The 23,601-nt window shown below is 34.3% G+C and overlaps 1 protein-coding gene across 1 annotated transcript in view; it reads left to right on the top strand.

Moving 5' to 3' along the window:
* Positions 1 to 947: 947 nt before the first annotated feature.
* Positions 948 to 23,601, top strand: part of LOC139841516 (uncharacterized) — a 44,149-nt gene continuing 21,495 nt past the window's right edge. Inside the window, exon 1 of the mRNA XM_071831729.1 lies at positions 948 to 2,547. Coding sequence (XP_071687830.1) covers positions 948 to 2,547 — 1,600 coding nt within the window. The remainder of the gene's footprint in view (positions 2,548 to 23,601) is intronic.

The raw sequence follows: 23,601 nt of genomic DNA, 5'->3' as shown, positions 1-23,601 counted from the left end.
TATAAGATATTATCGTATCTTTCATTATGAATATCCTCAATATTTCTGAAGACATCTTCATAAATATTCTTGTCCGATATTAATTATCTCTCTGCTCTATATGTGTTATATCATTGTTACAATACATAAGGCATACATATACACATTTAATGTTAGTAGGTAGTCAGTACAATTAATGTAGTTAGTTGAAATGGTGCAATTAATGTAGTTAGTTGGGGTGCATTTATTGGGCAGACAGGTCTTGTATCTTGGGTCTATATATATCCTCGTTGTATGTTGTAAATATGTATCAATGAAGTGAGATGAGATTACAGAGAGTTTAGATGTTTATAGATATTAAATTTCATGGTATCAGAGCGTACCTATGAGTGTTTTGAGTCTGGTCTGTGAGTCACCACCACCACCATAACCACCCGCAGCCCAACCCGCAGCCATCACTTCTGTCTCCAAATTGAAACATTTCGAAGTCAATTTTAGATCTCACCACCCCCGCCAAACGTCCCAGAAGGTCCCGAATTGTATTTTTGAAAAAAACGAAAAACTTCCGACGGCTGTAAGCCACCCCACGCGCCGCCTATCACCACCAGTCGCCGCCCCTCGCAGGCGCGTGAGGGCGCGTGGATCTCTCTCCACCGCCGGTTTTCTTGTCCGACCGTCAGTCTCGTGATTCCGATTACTCGTTTCTGGAGTATTTTTGCTAGTTGAAAAGAAAAAAAAAGAAAAAGGAAAAACAAAAAAAAGGAGGAGTCGATTGCTATTTCCTGTCTAGTTCTCTTTTATATCCACTTGGTAGTGGAGTCAGATATTTTCCAAACAACTTGTCTAGTTCTCTTTTATATCCACTTGGTAGTGGAGTCAAACATCTTAAACTTCTTTTTATCCGTATTTTTTATTTTAAGCTATATTTTCATTTAATTTTATTTAAAAAAAAGAAAAAAAAGAAAAAAATGAGTGATGAAAAGAAAATAGATGGTAATTTAAGCGAGACTATTCCTATTGCAGCTCGCTTAACCGACAATAAACTTAATGGGTCTAACTTCTTTGAATGGAGTAAGACAATCCGTGTATATCTTAGGAGCATGGGAAAAGATTCTCATCTTACTTCCGAACCTCCTAAAGATGATACACGAGATCTGTGGCTACAAAATGATGTCAGACTCTTTCTTCAAATTATGAATTCAATTGAATCTTCGGTTACTTCTTTGGTAAATCATTGTGAATATGTCAAAGAGCTTATGGAGTATCTCGATTTTCTATATTCTGGAAAGAGCAATATCTCTAGAATATTTAATGTGTGCAAATCTTTTCATCGTGGTGAACAACATGATCGATCTTTAATGGCTTATGTTATGGAATTTAAGAAAATATATAAGGAGTTTAATTCTGTGATGCCTTTGAGTGCTGATATTAAAACTATGCAGACACAACGGGAGCAAATAACGGTCATGAGCTTTCTAACTGGTTTACGACCAGAACATGATGCTATTAAGTCCCAGTTTTTGAACGAGTCTACAATTCCCTCTCTTCAAGAAATGTTTGCTCGTGTCCTCCATCACGAGGATGTTAAAAAACCTCAAGGTTCTGAGCACAACACTGCTCTTGTCAGTCGTGGAGGATTTAGAGGAGGAGGAAGGTCTCGTGGAGGCTATCAAGGAAGTTATCGAGGAAGTTCAAGAGGAGGCCATACTGATAGAATAACGGAAGAACCCACTAATTCTATTGTGGAGTGTTTTTATTGTCATGAACTTGGACATACTAAACGATATTACAAGAAATTGCAAACTCAAATTATGAGGAATAATCTCTCAGCACATGCTGCATCTTCCTCCACAGTCACTATCTCTGCCAACGTGCATGCTGAATATACACAATTGAAAGAATCTACGAAACCTACTACTTCAATTGTTGCCTTTGTCGAAACAGGTAATGACACGTGTCTCTTATCATCAGCCTCCAAATGGGTCATTGATTCTGGTGCCTCAGATCATATGACAGGTAATAACCATCTTTACTCTGACTTTAATACCCACTCATCTTATGTCACAATTGCAAATGGTACCACCTCTCCTGTTCTTGGATCCGGCACTATCAACCTCACTCCATCTATATCTTTATCATCCGTTTTATGTCTACCCAATTTCTCATTTAACCTGCTATCTGTCAGCAAACTTACTCGTGACTTAAATTGTGTAGCCTTACTGTTTCCTGACTCTTGTATCTTTCAGGATCTCTTGACGAAACAGATTATTGGTAAAGGACGGGTATCTGATGGACTTTACATACTTGAAACTACAACAAAAATTCCCCGGTCATTAGTATGCTCAAAGTCATCCTCTCCTCTTATGATGCATTGTCGGTTAGGTCATCCTTCTTTACAGAATTTGAAGAAACTATGTTCTGAGTTTTCCGGTTTATCCTCTTTATATTGTGAGTCTTGTCAGTTCGCTAAGCATCAGCGAGTCCACTTAAGTCCTAGAGTCAATAAGCGAGCGGCGTCTCCATTTGAATTAGTACATTCTGATGTTTGGGGTCCTGATGTTATGCGAGGTGTATATAAAATAGCTTTATATTTTACAAGGAAATACTATTAAATACGATACAATTTTACACAAGATATTTATTTATTTATATAATGGATATACTTAAACCTTGCTACAACACCTATAGGCAGTGTACCTAATCGTACAGTAGTGTAGTTTTTAGTAAGTCCGGTTCGTTCCACAGGGAAAATCTTTAAACAAAGCTTAACGCTATATTAGTTTACTTTTATAAAAATACAAATATATATAAGTAATATTATTATTATAAAGGGGTTTTTACCATTTAATGACCGGTTTGTAGATTTTAAAAACTTTAGTTGCAGTTAAAACAAAATGTAAAATATTAAATAAATAAAAGACATAATTTAAAGCGTAAAGTAAATAACGATAATGAAATTGCGAATAATAAAAGTGCGATAAAATAAACTTGCGATAATTAAAAAGTACGATAATTAAAAGTGCAATTAAATGCAATAACAATAAATAAAAATGCGAAAATTAGAAGTGCAATTAAATATAAAATAAAGGAAATTAAATATGAAATAAAAGAATTATGCTTATTTAAACTTCCGTAATCATGATGTTTGACGTGTTGATTTTAGTTTTATGCCCATGGGTTAATTGTCCTTTGTCCTGGATTATTTAATATGTCCGTCTGGTTTTTGTCCATAACAGTCCATCAGTCATAAATATAAAGTGCGAGTATCCTCGTCAAATTATCCTTATACCCGAAGTCAAATATTCCAACTAATTGGGGACTTAAACTGTAACAAGATTTTAATACTTTGTTTAATAATTACACCAGGATGTCGACTGAGTGTAATCCAAGGTTTTAATACTTTGTTAACAATTATGCCAAGTGTCCTTGTACATAATTTCACCCCTGTTTTAATAATTCTAGTGACTATTAATCCATTCCCGTGTCCGGTTAAATGAACGATTATTCGTACATATAAATACCCCTCCCATCGTGTCCGATCGAGTGTATGTGGTTATTTATAGGTATGTCCAATTGTAAATCTTTATATTAAAATTAACAAACTATCATTTAGTTAAACAAATATAAAGCCCATTAATAGCCCATAGTCTAATTTCCACAAGTGTCATTCTTTTGTCCAAACCCCAATTATGGTACAAAGCCCAATTACCCAATTTTAGTAATTAGCCCAACATCATGATTACTTCATTTTAAATAAGCATAATAATAACTTAGCTACGAGACATTAAATTAAAAAGGTTGAACATAACTTACAATGATTAAAAATAGCGTAGCGTTACACGGACAGAATTTCGACTTACACCCTTACAACATTCGCTAACTTACCCTTATTATTAGGATTAAAATTAAAATTAAAATTAAAATATAAATTATAAATATAAATATTACGTATATAGATAGAGAGATTGATATATATTGATATATAAAATGATCAGAATTCGTTTGCTTTTATAGGGAATTGAGTTCAGGGGGTCTCTGCGACTCGCGGCTTTTTCTGCTTTCAAACTCCGCGAGTCGCGGAGTTTGAAATTCCAGCTCACCAACTTTGGAGTCTTTCTTGCCGACGGATTTTTATTATTTATATAATATATAAATAATTATAAGAATTATTTAAATATTATATTATATTTATGTGCATAGTTGACTTGTAATTTTTAGTCCGTTGCGTCGAGCGTTGAGAGTTGACTCTGGTCCCGGTTCCGGATTTTCGAATGTCCTTGCGTACAATTTAATATCTTGTAGTCTACGTTTTGAATCTTGTACTCTTGTAATTTCGAGACGTTTCTTATCAATAATTGGAACCTCTTTGATTGTATTTTGTACTTTTGAGCTTTTTGGTCGTTTGCGTCTTCAATTCGTCGAATCTGTCTTTTGTCTTCACCTTTTATTATTTAAACGAATATCACTTGTAAATAGAACAATTGCAACTAAAAGCTTGTCTTTCTTGAGGAATAATGCTATGAAATATATGTTCGTTTTTAGCATTATCAAATATTCCCACACTTGAGCGTTGCTTGTCCTCAAGCAATATAGTCTTGAAATACTAGAATCACTTCTTTATTCTTCACACTTTATACATCAGTGATTTCTTTACGGCGGTATAAACAATGGTAGTAACGATATGGGTTACAGTCCCACATGACTATAAAAATTTAGATCCATTAAGGAAATTGGATCTTTATGAAAACATTTGATCTTTTGAAAATTAAATCTAGTTTTTACCCTAGATAAGTTTTCCGGAATAACCCTTCACCGGTGTTTGCAAATTATTTTTGTGGGTTTGGTGGGTTTCAGATTTAAAAATTTTAGCTCAAAACTTATGGTTTTGTGTCACCCACTTGCTAACCTTGTATTTGAAAAGCAACACGTCCAGTTTACTTGTTCCGTATATTACCTTTTGGTAAACTACCATCCGGTTGTAAAGGAAAGCGTTGAACAAGCAACTGTTAAGGCAATGTCCCCTGACATGCTTTTAATTTTGGTCTATAATGTGTCGGACGCAATTACTATCCTTTGTAGGAGAAATAGTAAAGCTTACCCTTATAATTTTCCGGTCTGGCACAAGGTCCTGTCTTTGACCATGCTATGCGACCACCGTTCTTACGGTTGACACCCGATTTGGTTCAGGTGACCTAATGAATTCCAGGTGAATTCTTAGGATTTTACGTTCAATGGTAATGAACGCATTGAAAATGGGTTTTTAGAAAACAAATCGGTTTGAAATTTTGATCAAAATATTTTCTCGTTCAAGCTCGAGTTTAGATATCATCGAATTCCATGAGTTTGTAATTCTCAATCTTTAAGGTCAATCTCAAGGATTGAGTAATATCAGGCTTAAAAGCTGATTTTTGATCTTTTAAGGAGATTATCCTTTCTGGGGATCTGATTCATTAGTCTTATCCAGCTAATTTGCACGGTGCCCCCCATTGTACGAGATAAATCCTTCTCATGGTTAGGATAAATCTGACCACTTGGCGACCCTGTTTAATGCTGAGGTCCGTGGATTTCCTGCTGATTTTAGTGATGACTTTTCTAGATTTTTCGTCAACCTACAGCTGGTCTGGACGACAACTTCCTGACCTAAATCAAGAAGCGCGTTTCTTTTTCGAAAGACTTTACTTCCTTTTAACGATGAAATTGATTCATCGTGTAGATCCATCTCTTCTTTTCTTTCATCGGGTAAAACAGTTTAGTTTAGTCCAAAGCAAAAGTATTTTCAGTTATTTGTTACAGAAATATGTGACATATGTTTAAAATATCTTGGTAAATTTTCCCACACTTGGCTTTTATTTTCCTTTTTATTGTCCTCTATTCCATTTTAAATGACTTTTAACATTTTGGTTTGTTTCTCAATTTATGTCCTTTCCGAGGTAACAATAATTTCGGTGTTAAAACCTAGTTTTATCATTCATAAATATGTATAAACATAATTTTGAGTTCATTTAATTGAAAATTTTGAAAATTTTTACTAGAATTGGGTAGTCAGTATATAAGACTAGGGCTGTTCTTTATTATCAGAGAGCACTAGATTCTAATACAACTACTGCTTTACTAGTATTTTTAATGGTAACCAAGTGTTTAAGATAAAAATTTTAAAAATCCGAAAGAATTTAACCCCTTCCCACACTTAAGATCTTGCAATGCCCTCATTTGCAAGAAATCAGTAACAATTTAAATTATTGAGGGTGATTTGTGTGAAAATGATTAAATTTTACCAAATTTTCCAAACATATTTGTGTTTGTGTTGAATGATAAATGGTGCACATCATTTGTTCATTCCGTCTTGTTGTTATATCACATTTATTTTGCATCTTGTCGTCAAAATTAGTTGCTTTTGCTGAACTTAATGCCAGTCTTTGAAAATGCGTTGTTTTACCCTGTTGTGTACATAAGATAAACTGCAAACATATATACATATTTTTGAAGTTTGATATATTACCCCACATTCAAACATTATTAAAATCTAATAATAAAAGTTAGAAAATTATAAAAACTATTACAATATTAACATAAGTATTAAATGTATCAACATTACAAATTATAAAATAAATAAAACTAAGTAGACTAGGGATGATACCGATACCAGTAGGGGTTCCATGCATAACCATATGTGTTATAAAATGCTTCGGCTGGGTTATACGTAGGATACGGTGGTTGAATCTCTATAGACCAGGGAGGGAATATGGGCGATGGAGTAGGAATATAGTTTCTACCTATATGTTGGCAATAAGCTATGATTTGGTTTTGATGAACTTGCCAATCTTCAAATGCTCTATGTCTAGCATTTTCATACTCTTGTGAAGCTATAAACCTTTGCATTTCTGCCATTTCATTTCCCCCTCCTACATCACCTTGCTGTTGGTTTCTCTCAACCTGTGGATGTCTACCATTATATCGTACTGCGGCGTTATTTCGCCTCTTCAAAAATTTCGCACCATGGTATACATTTAAACCTATTGTGTCATAACCCGTCCTTAACCATAAGAACGTGTTAGATAACGTATGATTTCATTGCGAGGTATTGACCTCTATATGCGGCATTTTTTTTTAAAGAAAAACTGCATATATTATACATTACAAACCATGATCCTTATTTTTGATACAAGCTTTGGACAAAATAAAGATGATTATCGTTTAGCGATAATCTTAGACTTACAAACTTTACATGTGATGATAATAATACGATTTCTAGCATATTTTACATTACAATTCCTCGGATATGCAGTTTTATTTTTGACACAAATATGCATACTCAAGATCTTGCTTAAGTTCAACATGTTGCAGCGGAAGCTTTTAGTTATCACCTGAGAATAGACATGTTTAAAACGTCAACATAAAGTTGGTGAGATATAGGTTTAATGCCGGCAGCGATATAAATATAGACCACAAGATTTCATATATAAACGTTTTAATAAAAATATTCTAAGTGGTTGAGCACTTGGTAACCATACTTAACATTTAATCACGTCGCATATTCCCTTTATTATGAAATCTTACTACACCGTACCAAGTGTAGTCACGAAACGAAGTACTGTGCAACCGTTGAATACTGGTCGTCCAGTCCGGTTGGGGTTGTCAGGCCCGATAGATCTATCAACAGGATTCGCGTTTACAATACCGCTGTAAATAATAGTTACCAAGCTACAGGGAAGTATGCCAGTGGTACAACTCAACGTAGAATATATTTTTCAGTTACTTGTGTCCATATCGTAAAACATAAAATACATGTATTCTCATCCCGAAATATTTAGAGTTTAAAAGTGGGACTATATACTCACTTTTGTCTTGAAGATATGTAATTTCGACTTGGTCTCCGATTGATATCACGAACCTATCCATATATAGTTTATCAATATATTTCCATTTTAAACAATTGTCACATATATATACTTATTATACTTTTAATACTTTTAATAATTCCTTAGTCCGTAGTTAGCAGTCCGATGTTAGTAATTCAATTTTAATGGTTCATTTTTAGGTGTTTAATAAACCCCCAATGAAATAAATAAAAACCCCCATCGTATATGTATTGGTCGAGATTAATCTTGACCCACGGTACCGGTGTTGTCAAATGACGTGTTGCGTACATAAAGTACCGGTGTTGTCAAATGACGTGTTGCGTACAATCATGGGATCTTATGATTAATCTTCTCGTATTGTTTACGGGTGATCCTGAACCATATAAAATTAAATTATGAGTACATATATATGAAATATCATGTTATTTTAAAAATATGTGATTTATTTAATTTTCTCCAATTATTTTCGTAGCTAAACTAGTCTTAGATATCCGATCTCGTTTTGGTCATAGTTTCTTCGTTACAACTCCGTTTTCGTTGGTTCAACTTGCCACTTCCTTGGATCGAGTCCCTCTTTAAGACTATGAACTGTAAATACCTTAGTTTGTATTCGAAATCACAGGTCATAGGTCAAACTTTAGTGAAACTTATGAAGTTAATCATTTTCCATCATGTAAACAACCTTAAATGATTATTTTTAAAAATACTTATACTTTGAGTTAAATCATGAAATTTTTATGTGTTATCATATTCATAGTAAAAATCATTTTTCCAGAAAATAAACCTCCAATTCAAGGTTTAAGATGGTTTTTAATTATCCAACCCTAAACAGCCCCCGGTTGCACTCCAACGTCGTAAATTCAGTTTTTAAGGTGTTCTTTGAAAAACCAAGTTATACCTTGTTAATTTAGCATATATTTATGATATATTACAGGTCTTGAAGTATTTTAAAAGTTAAGTTAGAAGGATCTATTTAGTTTGCAAACAAGTTTGAAAACATTCAAACTATGTTCTTGTTGTTAAAATTTTATACCACAAAATAAGATAGCTATATATATATATGAATCGAATAAGGTTATGAACATAGATTCTACCTCAAGTTCCTTGGACAAGGTTGCTGTAAAAGAGGAGTAAAAAGCTAGAACCAAAAGGGTGATGGAATTGGATAAAAGATTGGAAGTAAACTTGTGTTCTTGAAAGGATTCTTGAAGTGTTTTTGTAAGGTTTTTCTTATGGTGTTTAAGTGATGTTTTTATGGCTAGATCTTCATGGATACTAGCTGAATGGTTATGGAGTTTCTTAAGGGTGTGTTTTTGTTAAAGGAAATGTGTAGTAAAATGAAAATGGAATGGAGTATAAATGGTGGTGTAAAGGTGTATAAGTTTGTAATTTTGTGAAAAAATCTTTTAATCATGTGAAATTGTCATACTAGATAACAAAAGTAGTTACCTTATACATAAGGCATTGAACAAGGGCTGGTTGGTGGTGATTTGATGTGTATATACCAATAGTAAATACGTATAGAGGTTAGGTATGATACGAGTACATGTACTCTAGATATACGTATAGAAATTTTGTGAAAAATGGAATGAGAATTCAAATATAGCTATCTTTTGTGAATACACTTATATTGTTTTATGTATTTAAGTCCTTAAAAAGTGATTAAATACATTACTTATACGATATATGTATAAACATTATAGGTCATAAGTATTTATGTCAAATAACGTTACGTATGGTTATCGTTTTAAAAACTTAAGTTAGTAGTTTCAAAATATACTTGTAACTTATTGTTATTAATACAAAATGAGGTATTAAAACATTCTTAGATCATGTTAAATATGTATATATACATATATATACACAAACGTATAATTATCATATATTGTATAGTTCGTGATATCATCGGTCAAACTAGACGGTCAATCGTTGTGTAAAACTCTCTTTGAAAACATAAGTCTCAAAAATTTGGATTGCTTATCATGTTGGTAAGGTTTAATTTATGTAAATATTAATCTTATAAGTATAAATTGATCGAAAAAGTGCGGGTCATTACAGTACCTACCCGTTAAATAAATTTCGTCCCGAAATTTTAAAATTGTACCTATTTTGCGTCATTGGGAAACAAGTGTGGATACTTTTGTTTCATTTGATCCTCTCGTTCCCAAGTAAACTCAGGACCTCTTCGAGCATTCCAACGAACCTTAACGATCGGTATGTTGCTCTGCTTGAGCTGTTTAACTTCACGGTCCATGATTTCGATTGGTTCTTCGATGAATTGTAGTTTCTCATCGACATGGATTTCTTCAAGAGGAATGGTGAGATCTTCCTTTGCAAGACACTTCTTAAGGTTCGTGACGTGAAAGGTATTATGTACTCCGGCGAGTTGTTGCGGTAACTCGAGTCGATAAGCTACCGGTCCAATGCGTTCAATAATCTTGAACGGGCCTACGTACATTGGGTTCAGTTTACCCCTTTTGCCGAAACGTATTACACCTTTCCATGGTGACACTTTTAACATAACCATGTCACCGATCTGAAACTCTAATGGTTTCCTTCGAACATCGGCGTAGCTCTTTTGGCGACTACGGGCTGTTTTCAATCTCTCCTTGATTTGTACAATCTTCTCAGTCGTTTCGTGTATGATCTCGGGACCCGTTAATTGTCGATCTCCTACTTCATTCCAACAGATAGGAGATCTACACTTCCTTCCATACAATGCTTCGAATGGCGCAGCTCCAATGCTCGCATGATAACTATTATTATACGAGAATTCTGCTAACGGTAGATATTTATCCCATCCGTTTCCAAAATCGATCACACATGCCCTGAGCATGTCTTCAAGAGTCTGAATTGTTCTTTCACTCTGCCCGTCGGTTTGCGGATGATATGCGGTACTCATATCCAAACGAGTTCCTAGTGCCTCCTGTAGTGATTGCCAGAACTTTGAGGTAAATCTACTATCACGATCAGATATAATGGAAATAGGTATTCCATGCCTTGAAACTATTTCCTTTATATATAATCGTAATAATTTCTCCATTCTATCCGTTTCCTTTATAGGCAAGAAATGTGCAGATTTGGTAAGACGATCAACAATTACCCAAATGGTGTCGTATCCCCAGGCAGTCTTTGGTAACTTCGTGATGAAATCCATGGTAATACCGTCCCATTTCCATTCTGGGATTTCTGGTTGTTGAAGTAATCCTGACGGCTTTTGGTGTTCTGCTTTGACTTTGGAACAAGTTAAACACTCCCCAACATATGTTGCAACGTCTGTCTTTAAATTAGGCCACCAATAATGCGTCTTAAGATCTTGATACATCTTTCCAACTCCAGGATGTATCGAGTATCTTGTCTTATGTGCCTCATTCAATATCAACTTCCTTAATCCACCCAACTTCGGTACCCAAATACGGTTTGCAAAATATCGAATTCCGTCTTCCCGTATAACGAGTTGCTTCTCATACTTCTTCATTATTTCATTTCTTATGTTTTCTTTAGTAAGTGCTTCTCGTTGAACTTCTTTGATTTGTGAGTTGAGATTCATGCGAATTTTTATGTTCATCGCTCGTACTCGAATTGGTTCTCGTTCCTTTCTGCTTAGAGCATCGGCCACCACGTTCGCCTTCCCGGGATGATAACGAATTTCACAATCATAGTCGTTTATCAACTCGACCCACCTACGTTGCCTCATGTTCAGCTGTTTTTGATCGAAAATATGTTGAAGGCTTTTATGATCAGTAAACACAGTGCATTTAACCCCATACAAGTAGTGTCTCCATATCTTCAATGCAAACACGACTGCTCCCAGTTCTAGATCATGCGTCGTATAATTCCGCTCGTGAATCTTTAATTGTCGGGATGCGTATGCAATAACTTTCTTCCGTTGCATAAGAACACAACCAAAACCTTGTCGCGAAGCGTCACAATATATTTCAAAATCATCGTTCCCTTCAGGTAACGATAAAATAGGCGCCGTAGTTAACTTCTTCTTTAGTAATTGAAATGCGTTCTCCTGCTCCGAGGTCCATTCGTATTTCTTCCCTTTTTGCGTTAACGCTGTCAACGGCTTAGCTATTCGGGAAAAATCTTGAATAAACCTTCTATAATAACCGGCTAAACCCAAAAATTGGCGTATCTGCATTGGTGTCTTAGGAGTCTCCCATTTTTCAATGGCTTCAATTTTTGCTGGATCAACCTGAATTCCTTTGCTACTAACAACGTGGCCAAGAAATTGCACTTCTTTCAACCAAAAAGCACACTTAGAAAATTTAGCATATAGCTGTTCTTTTCTCAACAACTCTAATATCAACCTTAAATGCTGCTCATGCTCTTGCTCACTCTTGGAATAGATAAGAATATCATCAATGAAAACAATAACAAACTTATCTAAATACGGACTACAAACTCGATTCATGAGGTCCATGAATACAGCTGGCGCATTTGTCAACCCAAACGGCATGACCAAAAATTCGTAATGACCGTAACGTGTCCGGAAAGCAGTTTTCGGTATATCTTCTTCTTTGACGCGTAATTGATGATAGCCCGATCTTAGGTCAATTTTCGAGTACACACATGATCCTTGGAGTTGATCAAATAAGTCGTCAATTCTCGGTAGTGGATACCGATTCTTGATAGTTAACTTATTTAATTCACGATAATCTATACACATTCGGAAAGATCCGTCTTTCTTCTTGACGAATAAAATTGGAGCTCCCCACGGTGAAGTACTTGGTCGTATGAATCCACGATCCAGTAATTCTTTTAACTGACTCTGAAGTTCTTTTAACTCGGACGGTGCAAGTCTATATGGAGCACGGGCAACTGGTGCAGCTCCTGGTACTAAATCTATTTGAAATTCTACAGATCTAAATGGAGGTAATCCCGGCAACTCTTCCGGAAAAACTTCAGGAAAATCTCTTGCCACAGGCACGTCGTTGATGGACTTCTCTTTTTCTTTCTTTTCGACTTTATTAACATGTGCTAGAATAGCATAACATCCTTTCTTCAAGCACTTATGAGCTTTCAAATAACTAATGAGTTTTAGCTTTGAGTTACCCTTCTCTCCATAAATCATTACTGGCGTTTTATCCTTACGAGGAATGCGAATTGCCTTCTTGGCGCACACAACTTCAGCTCCTATTTTGGACATCCAGTCCATGCCGATTATTACATCAAAACTTCCTAATTCTACGGGTATCAAATCAATCTTAAATGTTTCTCCGGCTAAATTTATTTTACAATCACGGCAAATTTTATCGGCTTTAATTAGTTTACCATTAGCTAACTCAATCATGTACTTAGCATCTAGAGGTAATGATGAACAATTCAATTTAGCGTGAAAGTCTCTACACACATAACTTCTATCAGCACCAGTATCAAATATAATAGATGCGGATAAGTTATTAATGGTAAACGTACCCGTAACAAGCTCCGGGTCTTCACATGCCTCTCTAGCATTAATAACAAATGCTCTCCCACGTGCAGGTCCGATATTCTTCTCTGGATTCGGGCACTGGCTCTTATAGTGACCTTGTTTTCCACACCCAAAACAAGTAATGGTAGCCAAAGCAGTTCTATTTGCATTGGTGGCAGGAGTCTTGGTACCATTTGTATTTGTAACGAGAGCCCTACAATCTTCAGCAAGATGACCCTTTCGATTACATTTGTTGCATACCACATTACAGTAACCAGAGTGATGTTTGTGGCATCGGTTGCATAAAGGATTTTGTCCTTTATAACCAAAGCTTAAACCACTACCCGCACCTTGCGTGTTTTCTTGTTTCTTAAAAGATTGTTGTTGGTTACCTCGATCATAATTTCCATTCCACTTTCTTTTGTTACCTGATACCTTCACATCAGTATTGGATACTTTCTTATCCATGATGACCTGATCCATTAGCTCGTTTGCCATGGTTATAGCTTCATGAATTGTCTTAGGTTTCGATGCTGTAACATTTGCCTTGACCTTTTTGGGCAAACCATCTTTGTACATTTCAATCTTCCGTTCTTCAGTTGGAACCAATTCAGGACATAGCAAAACTAATTCCATGAATCGCTGATTGTAGTTGGTGATTTCAGTACCAATAACCTTCAGACTTCGTAACTCATCTTCCAACTTCCTAACCTCGTTCCTTGGACAATATTCGTTGATTAACATTGTTTTGAATTCTTCCCACGGAGTATCATAAGCTGTATCTCCTCCTACAGCCTTCACATAATTTTTCCACCACGTGAGTGCACTATCTTGTAAAGTGCACGATGCATACTTGGTCATGTCCTTTTCAACACAACCACTGATTTTAAACACAGTCTCCATCTTTTCTATCCACCGGGTTAAACCGATCGGTCCTTCCGTTCCACTAAATGATGAGGGCTTGCAAGCTTGAAAAGTTTTGTAAGTGCACCCCACACGAGGATTTGGGTTAACTGCAGCACCTCTTGCAGCCTCGACCCATAACATTCTATCGTTCACTCGCTGATTGATGAGTTCCTGGATTTCTTGTTCCGTCATTCGGTTCAATCGCGCCATAATCTTCAATAAGAATGAAAAAATAATTATTCACATGGAATATTATAGATGTAGTATGTATTTACAGTACATCGTAGCTTATTAATAATATGAACCAGTTATTATTATAAAAGCCTTTTCTTCTTATTAGCATTTTATAATTATATCTAGGGTAGTACCTACCCGTTAATGTCCATACTTAATAGCTTAGTACAGAATCAATTACTACCATCTAAATAATACTTAACCATGGAAAATTATTGCATTTCACACTTCACTATTTTACATATGCTTATCTTACATCGAACATTAAGCAAACCACACTAATAATATTATACAAAACATTATATGATCCCATGGTTTAATACGGCAGCGCATCGTTTGGTCTATTTTCTAGGACGTTTAGGTTCAAAGAATCGCTTAACGCTTATCCTGGCTGTCTGCCTATATTTTGGCTGTGGGACTGAAGAACTGGATGCCGGGATAGAACGAATAGGAATAGCGGGAATAGGGGTGGTAGTGTCTAGTGGAATTGGTGCCACATCATCCTTACTAAACTCGGGATTTGAATTTTCTAATTCATTAGCCTTTCGTTTCTTTCCTAGTTCGAACTCATCTTTTGTAATTTCCTGTATTTCTTCCTCGGGTTCACTTTCCTCCTCGGGTTCACTTTCCTCCTCGGGTTCACTTTCCTCCTCGGGTTCACTTTCCGGGTTCTCTATAGTCGGTTCATCCGGAATTTGTGAGTCTTCCCCAAAGATATTATTTTCGTCATCGGATAGGTTAATGACTGGAACACCATCTGAAGATTCTGATTCGGAGTCGCTGAATGTGATAACAAATTTTGAGCCCGACATCTATCACACAACAACTAACCCATTAGTACTACATAATATTTACATATAAATTTTAACCAACAATGATAAGCAATGGTTTTTAAATCAGACCCGGTCAAAGTCCAGACTTACTAATGTATCCTAACGACTTATCAGTTAGACACACTAATGCAAACCTGGTTCGCTAAGACCACCGCTCTGATACCACATGTCATAACCCGTCCTTAACCATAAGAACGTGTTAGATAATGTATGATTTCATTGCGAGGTATTGACCTCTATATGCGACATTTTTTTTTAAAGAAAAACTGCATATATTATACATTACAAACCATGATCCTTATTTTTGATACAAGCTTTGGACAAAATAAAGATGATTATCGTTTAGCGATAATCTTAGACTTACAAACTTTACATGTGATGATAATAATACGATTTCTAGCATATTTTACATTACAATTCCTCGGATATGCAGTTTTATTTTTGACACAAATATGCATACTCAAGATCTTGCTTAAGTTCAACATGTTGCAGCGGAAGCTTTTAGTTATCACCTGAGAATAGACATGTTTAAAACGTCAACATAAAGTTGGTGAGATATAGGTTTAATGCCGGCAGCGATATAAATATAGACCACAAGATTTCATATATAAACATTTTAATAAAAATATTCTAAGTGGTTGAGCACTTGGTAACCATACTTAACATTTAATCACGTCGCATATTCCCTTTATTATGAAATCTTACTACACCGTACCAAGTGTAGTCACGAAACGAAGTACTGTGCAACCGTTGAATACTGGTCGTCCAGTCCGGTTGGGGTTGTCAGGCCCGATAGATCTATCAACAGGATTCGCGTTTACAATACCGCTGTAAATAATAGTTACCAAGCTACAGGGAAGTATGCCAGTGGTACAACTCAACGTAGAATATATTTTTCAGTTACTTGTGTCCATATCGTAAAACATAAAATACATGTATTCTCATCCCGAAATATTTAGAGTTTAAAAGTGGGACTATATACTCACTTTTGTCTTGAAGATATGTAATTTCGACTTGGTCTCCGATTGATATCACGAACCTATCCATATATAGTTTATCAATATATTTCCATTTTAAACAATTGTCACATATATATACTTATTATACTTTTAATACTTTTAATAATTCCTTAGTCCGTAGTTAGCAGTCCGATGTTAATAATTCAATTTTAATGGTTCATTTTTAGGTGTTTAATAAACCCCCAATGAAATAAATAAAAACCCCCATCGTATATGTATTGGTCGAGATTAATCTTGACCCACGGTACCGGTGTTGTCAAATGACGTGTTGCGTACATAAAGTACCGGTGTTGTCAAATGACGTGTTGCGTACAATCATGGGATCTTATGATTAATCTTCTCGTATTGTTTACGGGTGATCCTGAACCATATAAAATTAAATTATGAGTACATATATATGAAATATCATGTTATTTTAAAAATATGTGATTTATTTAATTTTCTCCAATTATTTTCGTAGCTAAACTAGTCTTAGATATCCGATCTCGTTTTGGTCATAGTTTCTTCGTTACAACTCCGTTTTCGTTGGTTCAACTTGCCACTTCCTTGGATCGAGTCCCTCTTTAAGACTATGAACTGTAAATACCTTAGTTTGTATTCAAAATCACAGGTCATAGGTCAAACTTTAGTGAAACTTATGAAGTTAATCATTTTCCATCATGTAAACAACCTTAAATGATTATTTTTAAAAATACTTATACTTTGAGTTAAATCATGAAATTTTTATGTGTTATCATATTCATAGTAAAAATCATTTTTCCAGAAAATAAACCTCCAATTCAAGGTTTAAGATGGTTTTTAATTATCCAACCCAAAACAGCCCCCGGTTGCACTCCAACGTCGTAAATTCAGTTTTTAAGGTGTTCTTTGAAAAACCAAGTTATACCTTGTTAATTTAGCATATATTTATGATATATTATAGGTCTTGAAGTATTTTAAAAGTTAAGTTAGAAGGATCTATTTAGTTTGCAAACAAGTTTGAAAACATTCAAACTATGTTCTTGTTGTTAAAATTTTATACCACAAAATAAGATAGCTATATATATATGAATCGAATAAGGTTATGAACATAGATTCTACCTCAAGTTCCTTGGACAAGGTTGCTGTAAAAGAGGAGTAAAAAGCTAGAACCAAAAGGGTGATGGAATTGGATGAAAGATTGGAAGTAAACTTGTGTTCTTGAAAGGATTCTTGAAGTGTTTTTGTAAGGTTTTTCTTATGGTGTTTAAGTGATGTTTTTATGGCTAGATCTTCATGGATACTAGCTGAATGGTTATGGAGTTTCTTAAGGGTGTGTTTTTGTTAAAGGAAATGTGTAGTAAAATGAAAATGGAATGGAGTATAAATGGTGGTGTAAAGGTGTATAAGTTTGTAATTTTGTGAAAAAATCTTTTAATCATGTGAAATTGTCATACTAGATAACAAAAGTAGTTACCTTATACATAAGGCATTGAACAAGGGCTGGTTGGTGGTGATTTGATGTGTATATACCAATAGTAAATACGTATAGAGGTTAGGTATGATACGAGTACATGTACTCTAGATATACGTATAGAAATTTTGTGAAAAATGGAATGAGAATTCAAATATAGCTATCTTTTGTGAATACACTTATATTGTTTTATGTATTTAAGTCCTTAAAAAGTGATTAAATACATTACTTATACGATATATGTATAAACATTATAGGTCATAAGTATTTATGTCAAATAACGTTACGTATGGTTATCGTTTTAAAAACTTAAGTTAGTAGTTTCAAAATATACTTGTAACTTATTGTTATTAATACAAAATGAGGTATTAAAACATTCTTAGATCATGTTAAATATGTATATATACATATATATACACAAACGTATAATTATCATATATTGTATAGTTCGTGATATCATCGGTCAAACTAGACGGTCAATCGTTGTGTAAAACTCTCTTTGAAAACATAAGTCTCAAAAATTTGGATTGCTTATCATGTTGGTAAGGTTTAATTTATGTAAATATTAATCTTATAAGTATAAATTGATCGAAAAAGTGCGGGTCATTACATATTGTATCTCGGGGTTCTGGTTCTTCGATTAGTAATCCCCCCGACTTATATCCACACCGAGATATTCAGCAATCAAAGTAATAAATATACCACCTCCTATTATGCTATGCGGTCTCATCCCTCTAACCATAGCTGATAAATAATAACCCACACAATAAGGTATACTTACAGCGCTTTGTGGGTCTCGAATACACATGTGGTAAAACAAATCCTGTTCATTTACCTTTTCCTTGTTCTTACCTCGTTGTGTAATCGAATTGGCTAAAAATCTATGAATTACTCTTAACTCTGCTCTATCTATATCCAAATAAGAGTAATTTCCCCCTTTAAATCGGTGATGACTAGTCATTTGACTCCATACACCATGCGTATCAAAATTTTCGTCTATCTTTCTACCATTTAGTATCAACCCTCTACAATCGGCAGATGCTAACTCCTCAGGCGTATATATACGTAATGCCTGAGCCATGTCTAGTAAAGACATGTGAGGCATTGAACCTCCTAACAAAAATCTAATAAAAGATCGATCGGTTAAACTAGCTACCCGATCATTTAATTCTATACTACACAACAATTCTTCACACCATACTTTATATACAGGTCTACGTATGTTGAATAACCGTACCCAATCGTTAAAAGTAGAATTACCATACCTCTGTGCAAGTAATTCCCTAATTGGCCCGGCCAATTCTACAGCTTCTAATGGTCCCCATTCTATGACCCTAGGTACTTCAATAGCTTTAGAATGAAGAGTATGCAAGCCCCTTTGGTATTTTGGATAATCTATCCAAAGTCTGTCAAATCTCAGGTTCGGGTGCAAATCTTCCAAGTGCATATCAAAAAATGTCATGACTGGATGAGGTATATCTTGTTTGTAGTAGTTATCCACCTCCTGTTGTTCCGCATTCTCAGCAGGAGCATTGCGAGCTTGGGATGAAGATTCACCCCTTTCAGTCTGCAAAACACATCAAACACAATTTTTGTGCATCCAAATATGCATTAGTGTCAGCAAAATCATCAATCAAAATAATTACAATGACATGATCAATTTATATCAAACTTAAGCTCATTTTCATATTTTCATCAAATCTACACTTTTTCAAATAAGCATATACGAAAATGTTCGCCAAGTTCATAAGCATTCAACTCAAATAACATGTCAAAATAATCATTACTAGCAATTAAACAAGTTTCAAATGGCATTATCTCTCAAAAATCAAGTTCATGAATTTTAGACTTGAAAAAGTCCACTTTAATTCTCAAAATCATGTTTAGGCTCAAAGTTTGGATCATTTAATTACCTAAACATGTTACACTACTTAATTTAGCAACAATTCATGACAAAAATCGGCCATAACCTGTTTATATCAAAAACCCCAAATTTGCTCAAGAACACAAACCCTAGATTACTCAAAATTTGAAGTTTAAGGCTTCTAATCATGTTAAATAGCATCAATCTAGGTTATACAAGCATAATACATAAGCAATTTAAGCATAATTACACTAAAAAGCATCAAAATCGAATTGGGTATAAAATTGCTCAAGAACACCAATTTTCGGATTAAATGGTGTTTAGGTGTAGAAATTTACCGTTTTTCTTGAGTAATTCCTTGATAGCATCCTTCTCAACATGATTTTAGTAAAAGATTTGATGATTAACGGTCAAAAATTGCGAATTTGAGGAGTGTTTTCTCGGGTTTTTTCGGGTGTTATTTTGCAGTATTTTTGTTTTTGTGGTGTGTGGACTGAGCTGATTACGTTTTTATTTTTTTCTGGGTTTTGGTCCCTCCACGAGTCGCGGTGTTTGACCCTTCAAACTCCGCGAGTCGCGGAGTTTGTATTTTTTTTTTATAAAAACCTTAACTTATAAAACAATTAATTAATTAATTTTAAAATTTTGTTTCCCTTGTTATTTAGGACGAGGTCGTTTCGGATCGATGTCCTAGTCCGTCCTTCCACAAAATTTTAAAATTTGTCTTTTTGTAGCGATTGTTTTAAAAGCTAAGATTTTTGGGTTTTTTTTTTTTTTAATGTTTTTGACATACTTTAATTCAATAAGATTAAAAATAATGATAATAAAAGTTCTCGTCCCTCCCTCGGGTAAAGCAATTTCGGTTCAATGACCTAGTCTTCAACTTACGACGAATTTTAAAAATCATATTTTTAACTTAATGAGATAAAGTAAATTTTTGTTTTTAAATTCACACCAAACTTAAAATAAAAATACATAAAATTCAAAATTAATATTAAAAATTCACACCAAACTTAAAATTTGAAATACATAAAATTAAAAATTCTTATTTTAAAAGTTAAAAATTCACACCAAACTTAATTTAAAAATTCATATTATAAAATCACACCAAACTTATATTATATATTTCAAATATTTACAATTTTAAATATATTGTTTTTACAAAGTTTACAATATTAATTTAAGATTTATATATTAATTTTAAAAACATGGTAAAAATAAAATTAAAAATCTTTTTGGCTTTTTATCCCACTTTAATCAATCAAATATTATCAAAAATATGCGCCCCTCTTTTCGGTAAAGTAATTTCGGTTCCATGACCTAATTTAACTCATGACGAATTTTTGAAATATTTTGGGTTGATTGATTAAAGATAATTATACCTTAAGAATAAGCGTTAAATTTCGCAGTGATGTAATAAATTTTTGTATGATATCAATAATTTTGGTCGCCAAACCTAATTTTATTTAATATCAATTTAATACTTTATAGCGAACAAATTAGCGTTTATTATCAAAAGGTTAAAAATAAAAATAAAAATAAAAACTGTACAGACTTACCTGTGAGATAGTATTCTTAGTTATACGATCTATCCCATTCATAAGATAGTCGGTTTAATTGGTTTTCCATGGCTACATAGGCGTAACCTCGAGCATTCAGTGTTTTTTTCTTCTAAACATATGAACGGTCCGTCTCTGCATAAAGTAACAAATTCGGTATTTGAATAGGTTTGATTATTTGAACATTTACCTCCATGTGACCATTTTCCGCATTTATGACATCTTTCAAGGTGTCGTGCTCTTCTTTTCGCTGCGGATTTTGATTTTCCTTTACCAAATTGTAACTTATTATCTTCGCATCTGGATTCTTTTCTTACTCCGTCCAATCTTTCTCTGATTACTGATACTATTTCACTCGGTAGTGTGTCATTATTACGTTTAGTGATCAAAGCGTGTAGCATTAGACCATGGTTTAGTTCACAGGCAGTCTTCATTTCGTAAAAACCTAAAAAAATAAAAATTCAGAATGGGGGGAGAAGACTAGTTCTTTAGGGTCTGCTAGGGAAAGACCATTCGAGTTCCATTTTCGAGAACTACACGAAAACAGACAATCTAACTCTAACAGAAATATATATTATCCTTTAAAGACTTGATTCTCCCCACACTTAGTTAACTGTGGTGTCGAAATTGTGATTAACTTCGTTGTCGACTTCCATTGGACTATCTATGTAATGTTTAACTCTGTGACCATTAACTTTAAATTCAATTCCATTTGAATTTATTAATTCTACTGTTCCGTATGAGAAAACTCTTTTGACTATGAATGGTCCAGACCATCTTGATTTCAATTTTCCAGGAAATAGCATGAATCGTGAATTGAAAAGAAGAACTCTGTCTCCTTCTTTGAATTCTTTTAAACTTCTGATTCTTTTATCATGCCATTTCTTCGTTCTCTCCTTATAGATTAACGAATTTTCGTATGCTTCATGTCTTAATTCTTCTAATTCGTTTAGTTGACTTAATCGTAGACGTCCAGCTTTATGTAAATCAAGATTACATGTCTTCAAAGCCCAAAACGCTTTGTGTTCAATTTCTACTGGAAGATGACATGCTTTTCCATAAGCAAGTCTAAAAGGTGTGGTTCCAATTGGAGTTTTGTAGGCTGTTCTAAAAGCCCAGAGTGCATCCTCCAATTTAATGGACCATTCCTTCGGATTTGATCCTACGGTTTTCTCTAGAATACGTTTTAAAGCTCGGTTGGTATTTTCAACTTGTCCACTTGTTTGTGGATGATATGCGGTAGAGATTTTATGAGTTACTTCATATCTTTTAAGAACTTTCTCAAGTTGATTATTACAGAAATGAGTACCCCGATCACTTATTAAAGCTTTCGGTGTTCCAAACCTTGCAAAAAGACGTTTTAAAAAGTTGACTACAACTCGTGCATCATTAGTTGGGAGATCTTGTGCTTCCGCCCATTTAGATACATAATCAATGGCAACGAGAATGTTGAGATTATTATGAGATTTTGGAAATGGACCCATAAAGTCAATACCCCAAATGTCAAATACTTCACATACTTGTATGACATTTTGTGGCATTTCATCACGTTGACTTATTTTTCCGGCCCTTTGACATGCATCACAGGATTTGCAAAGAAGGTGTGCGTCTTTGTAAATTGTAGGCCAATAGAATCCAGCATCGTAAACTTTTCTTGCTGTTAGTTGAGGCCCATAATGCCCTCCTGTTGGTCCTGTGTGACAATGGTTTAAAATTTTACTAGCTTCATCTCCAAATACACATCGGCGTATTATTCCATCGGGACAACTTTTAAACAGATGTGGATCTTCCCAAAAATAGTGTTTTATATCACTGAAGAATTTCTTTCATTTTTGGTACGATAATCCTTTTTCAAGGAATCCAAGTAGTTTGCATAGTCTGCAAACCATGGAATTTTATTATAATCTATCTTCAATAGATATTCATCAGGAAAGTTGTCTTGTATGGGCGATTCATTTAGAACTTCTAACTCAGGATTTTCAAGACGAGAAAGATGATCAGCGGCGAGATTTTCTGCTCCTCTTTTATCTCGGATTTCAATATCGAATTCTTGTAAGAGTAAGATCCAGCGGATTAATGTTGGTTTAGCATCTTGTTTCGAAAATAGGTATCTAAGAGCAGAATGGTCGGTATAGACCACCGTTTTTGCTAGAACGAGATATGAACGAAATTTGTCAAAAGCAAAGACAATAGCAAGGAGTTCTTTTTCAGTAGTTGTATAATTTGTTTGTGCTCCTTGTAACATCTTACTAGCATAATATATAGGTTGAAATCGTTTTTTAATCCTTTGTCCTAAAACGGCTCCCATTGCAAAATCACTTGCATCGCACATTAATTCAAACGGTAGATTCCAATTTGGTGTTATTATGATTGGCGCATTAGTGAGTTTCTCTTTAAGAATATTAAAAGATTTGATACATTCATCTGAAAAAGATGAATGGAGTATCCTTTTCTAGGAGTTTATTCATAGGAGTGGCAATTTTAGAAAAATCTTTTA

The sequence above is a fragment of the Rutidosis leptorrhynchoides genome, chromosome 4, assembly GCF_046630445.1.
Source record: "Rutidosis leptorrhynchoides isolate AG116_Rl617_1_P2 chromosome 4, CSIRO_AGI_Rlap_v1, whole genome shotgun sequence".
In the NCBI taxonomy this organism is placed as follows: domain Eukaryota; kingdom Viridiplantae; phylum Streptophyta; class Magnoliopsida; order Asterales; family Asteraceae; genus Rutidosis; species Rutidosis leptorrhynchoides.
This window is presented reverse-complemented; position numbering and strand designations above follow the sequence as displayed.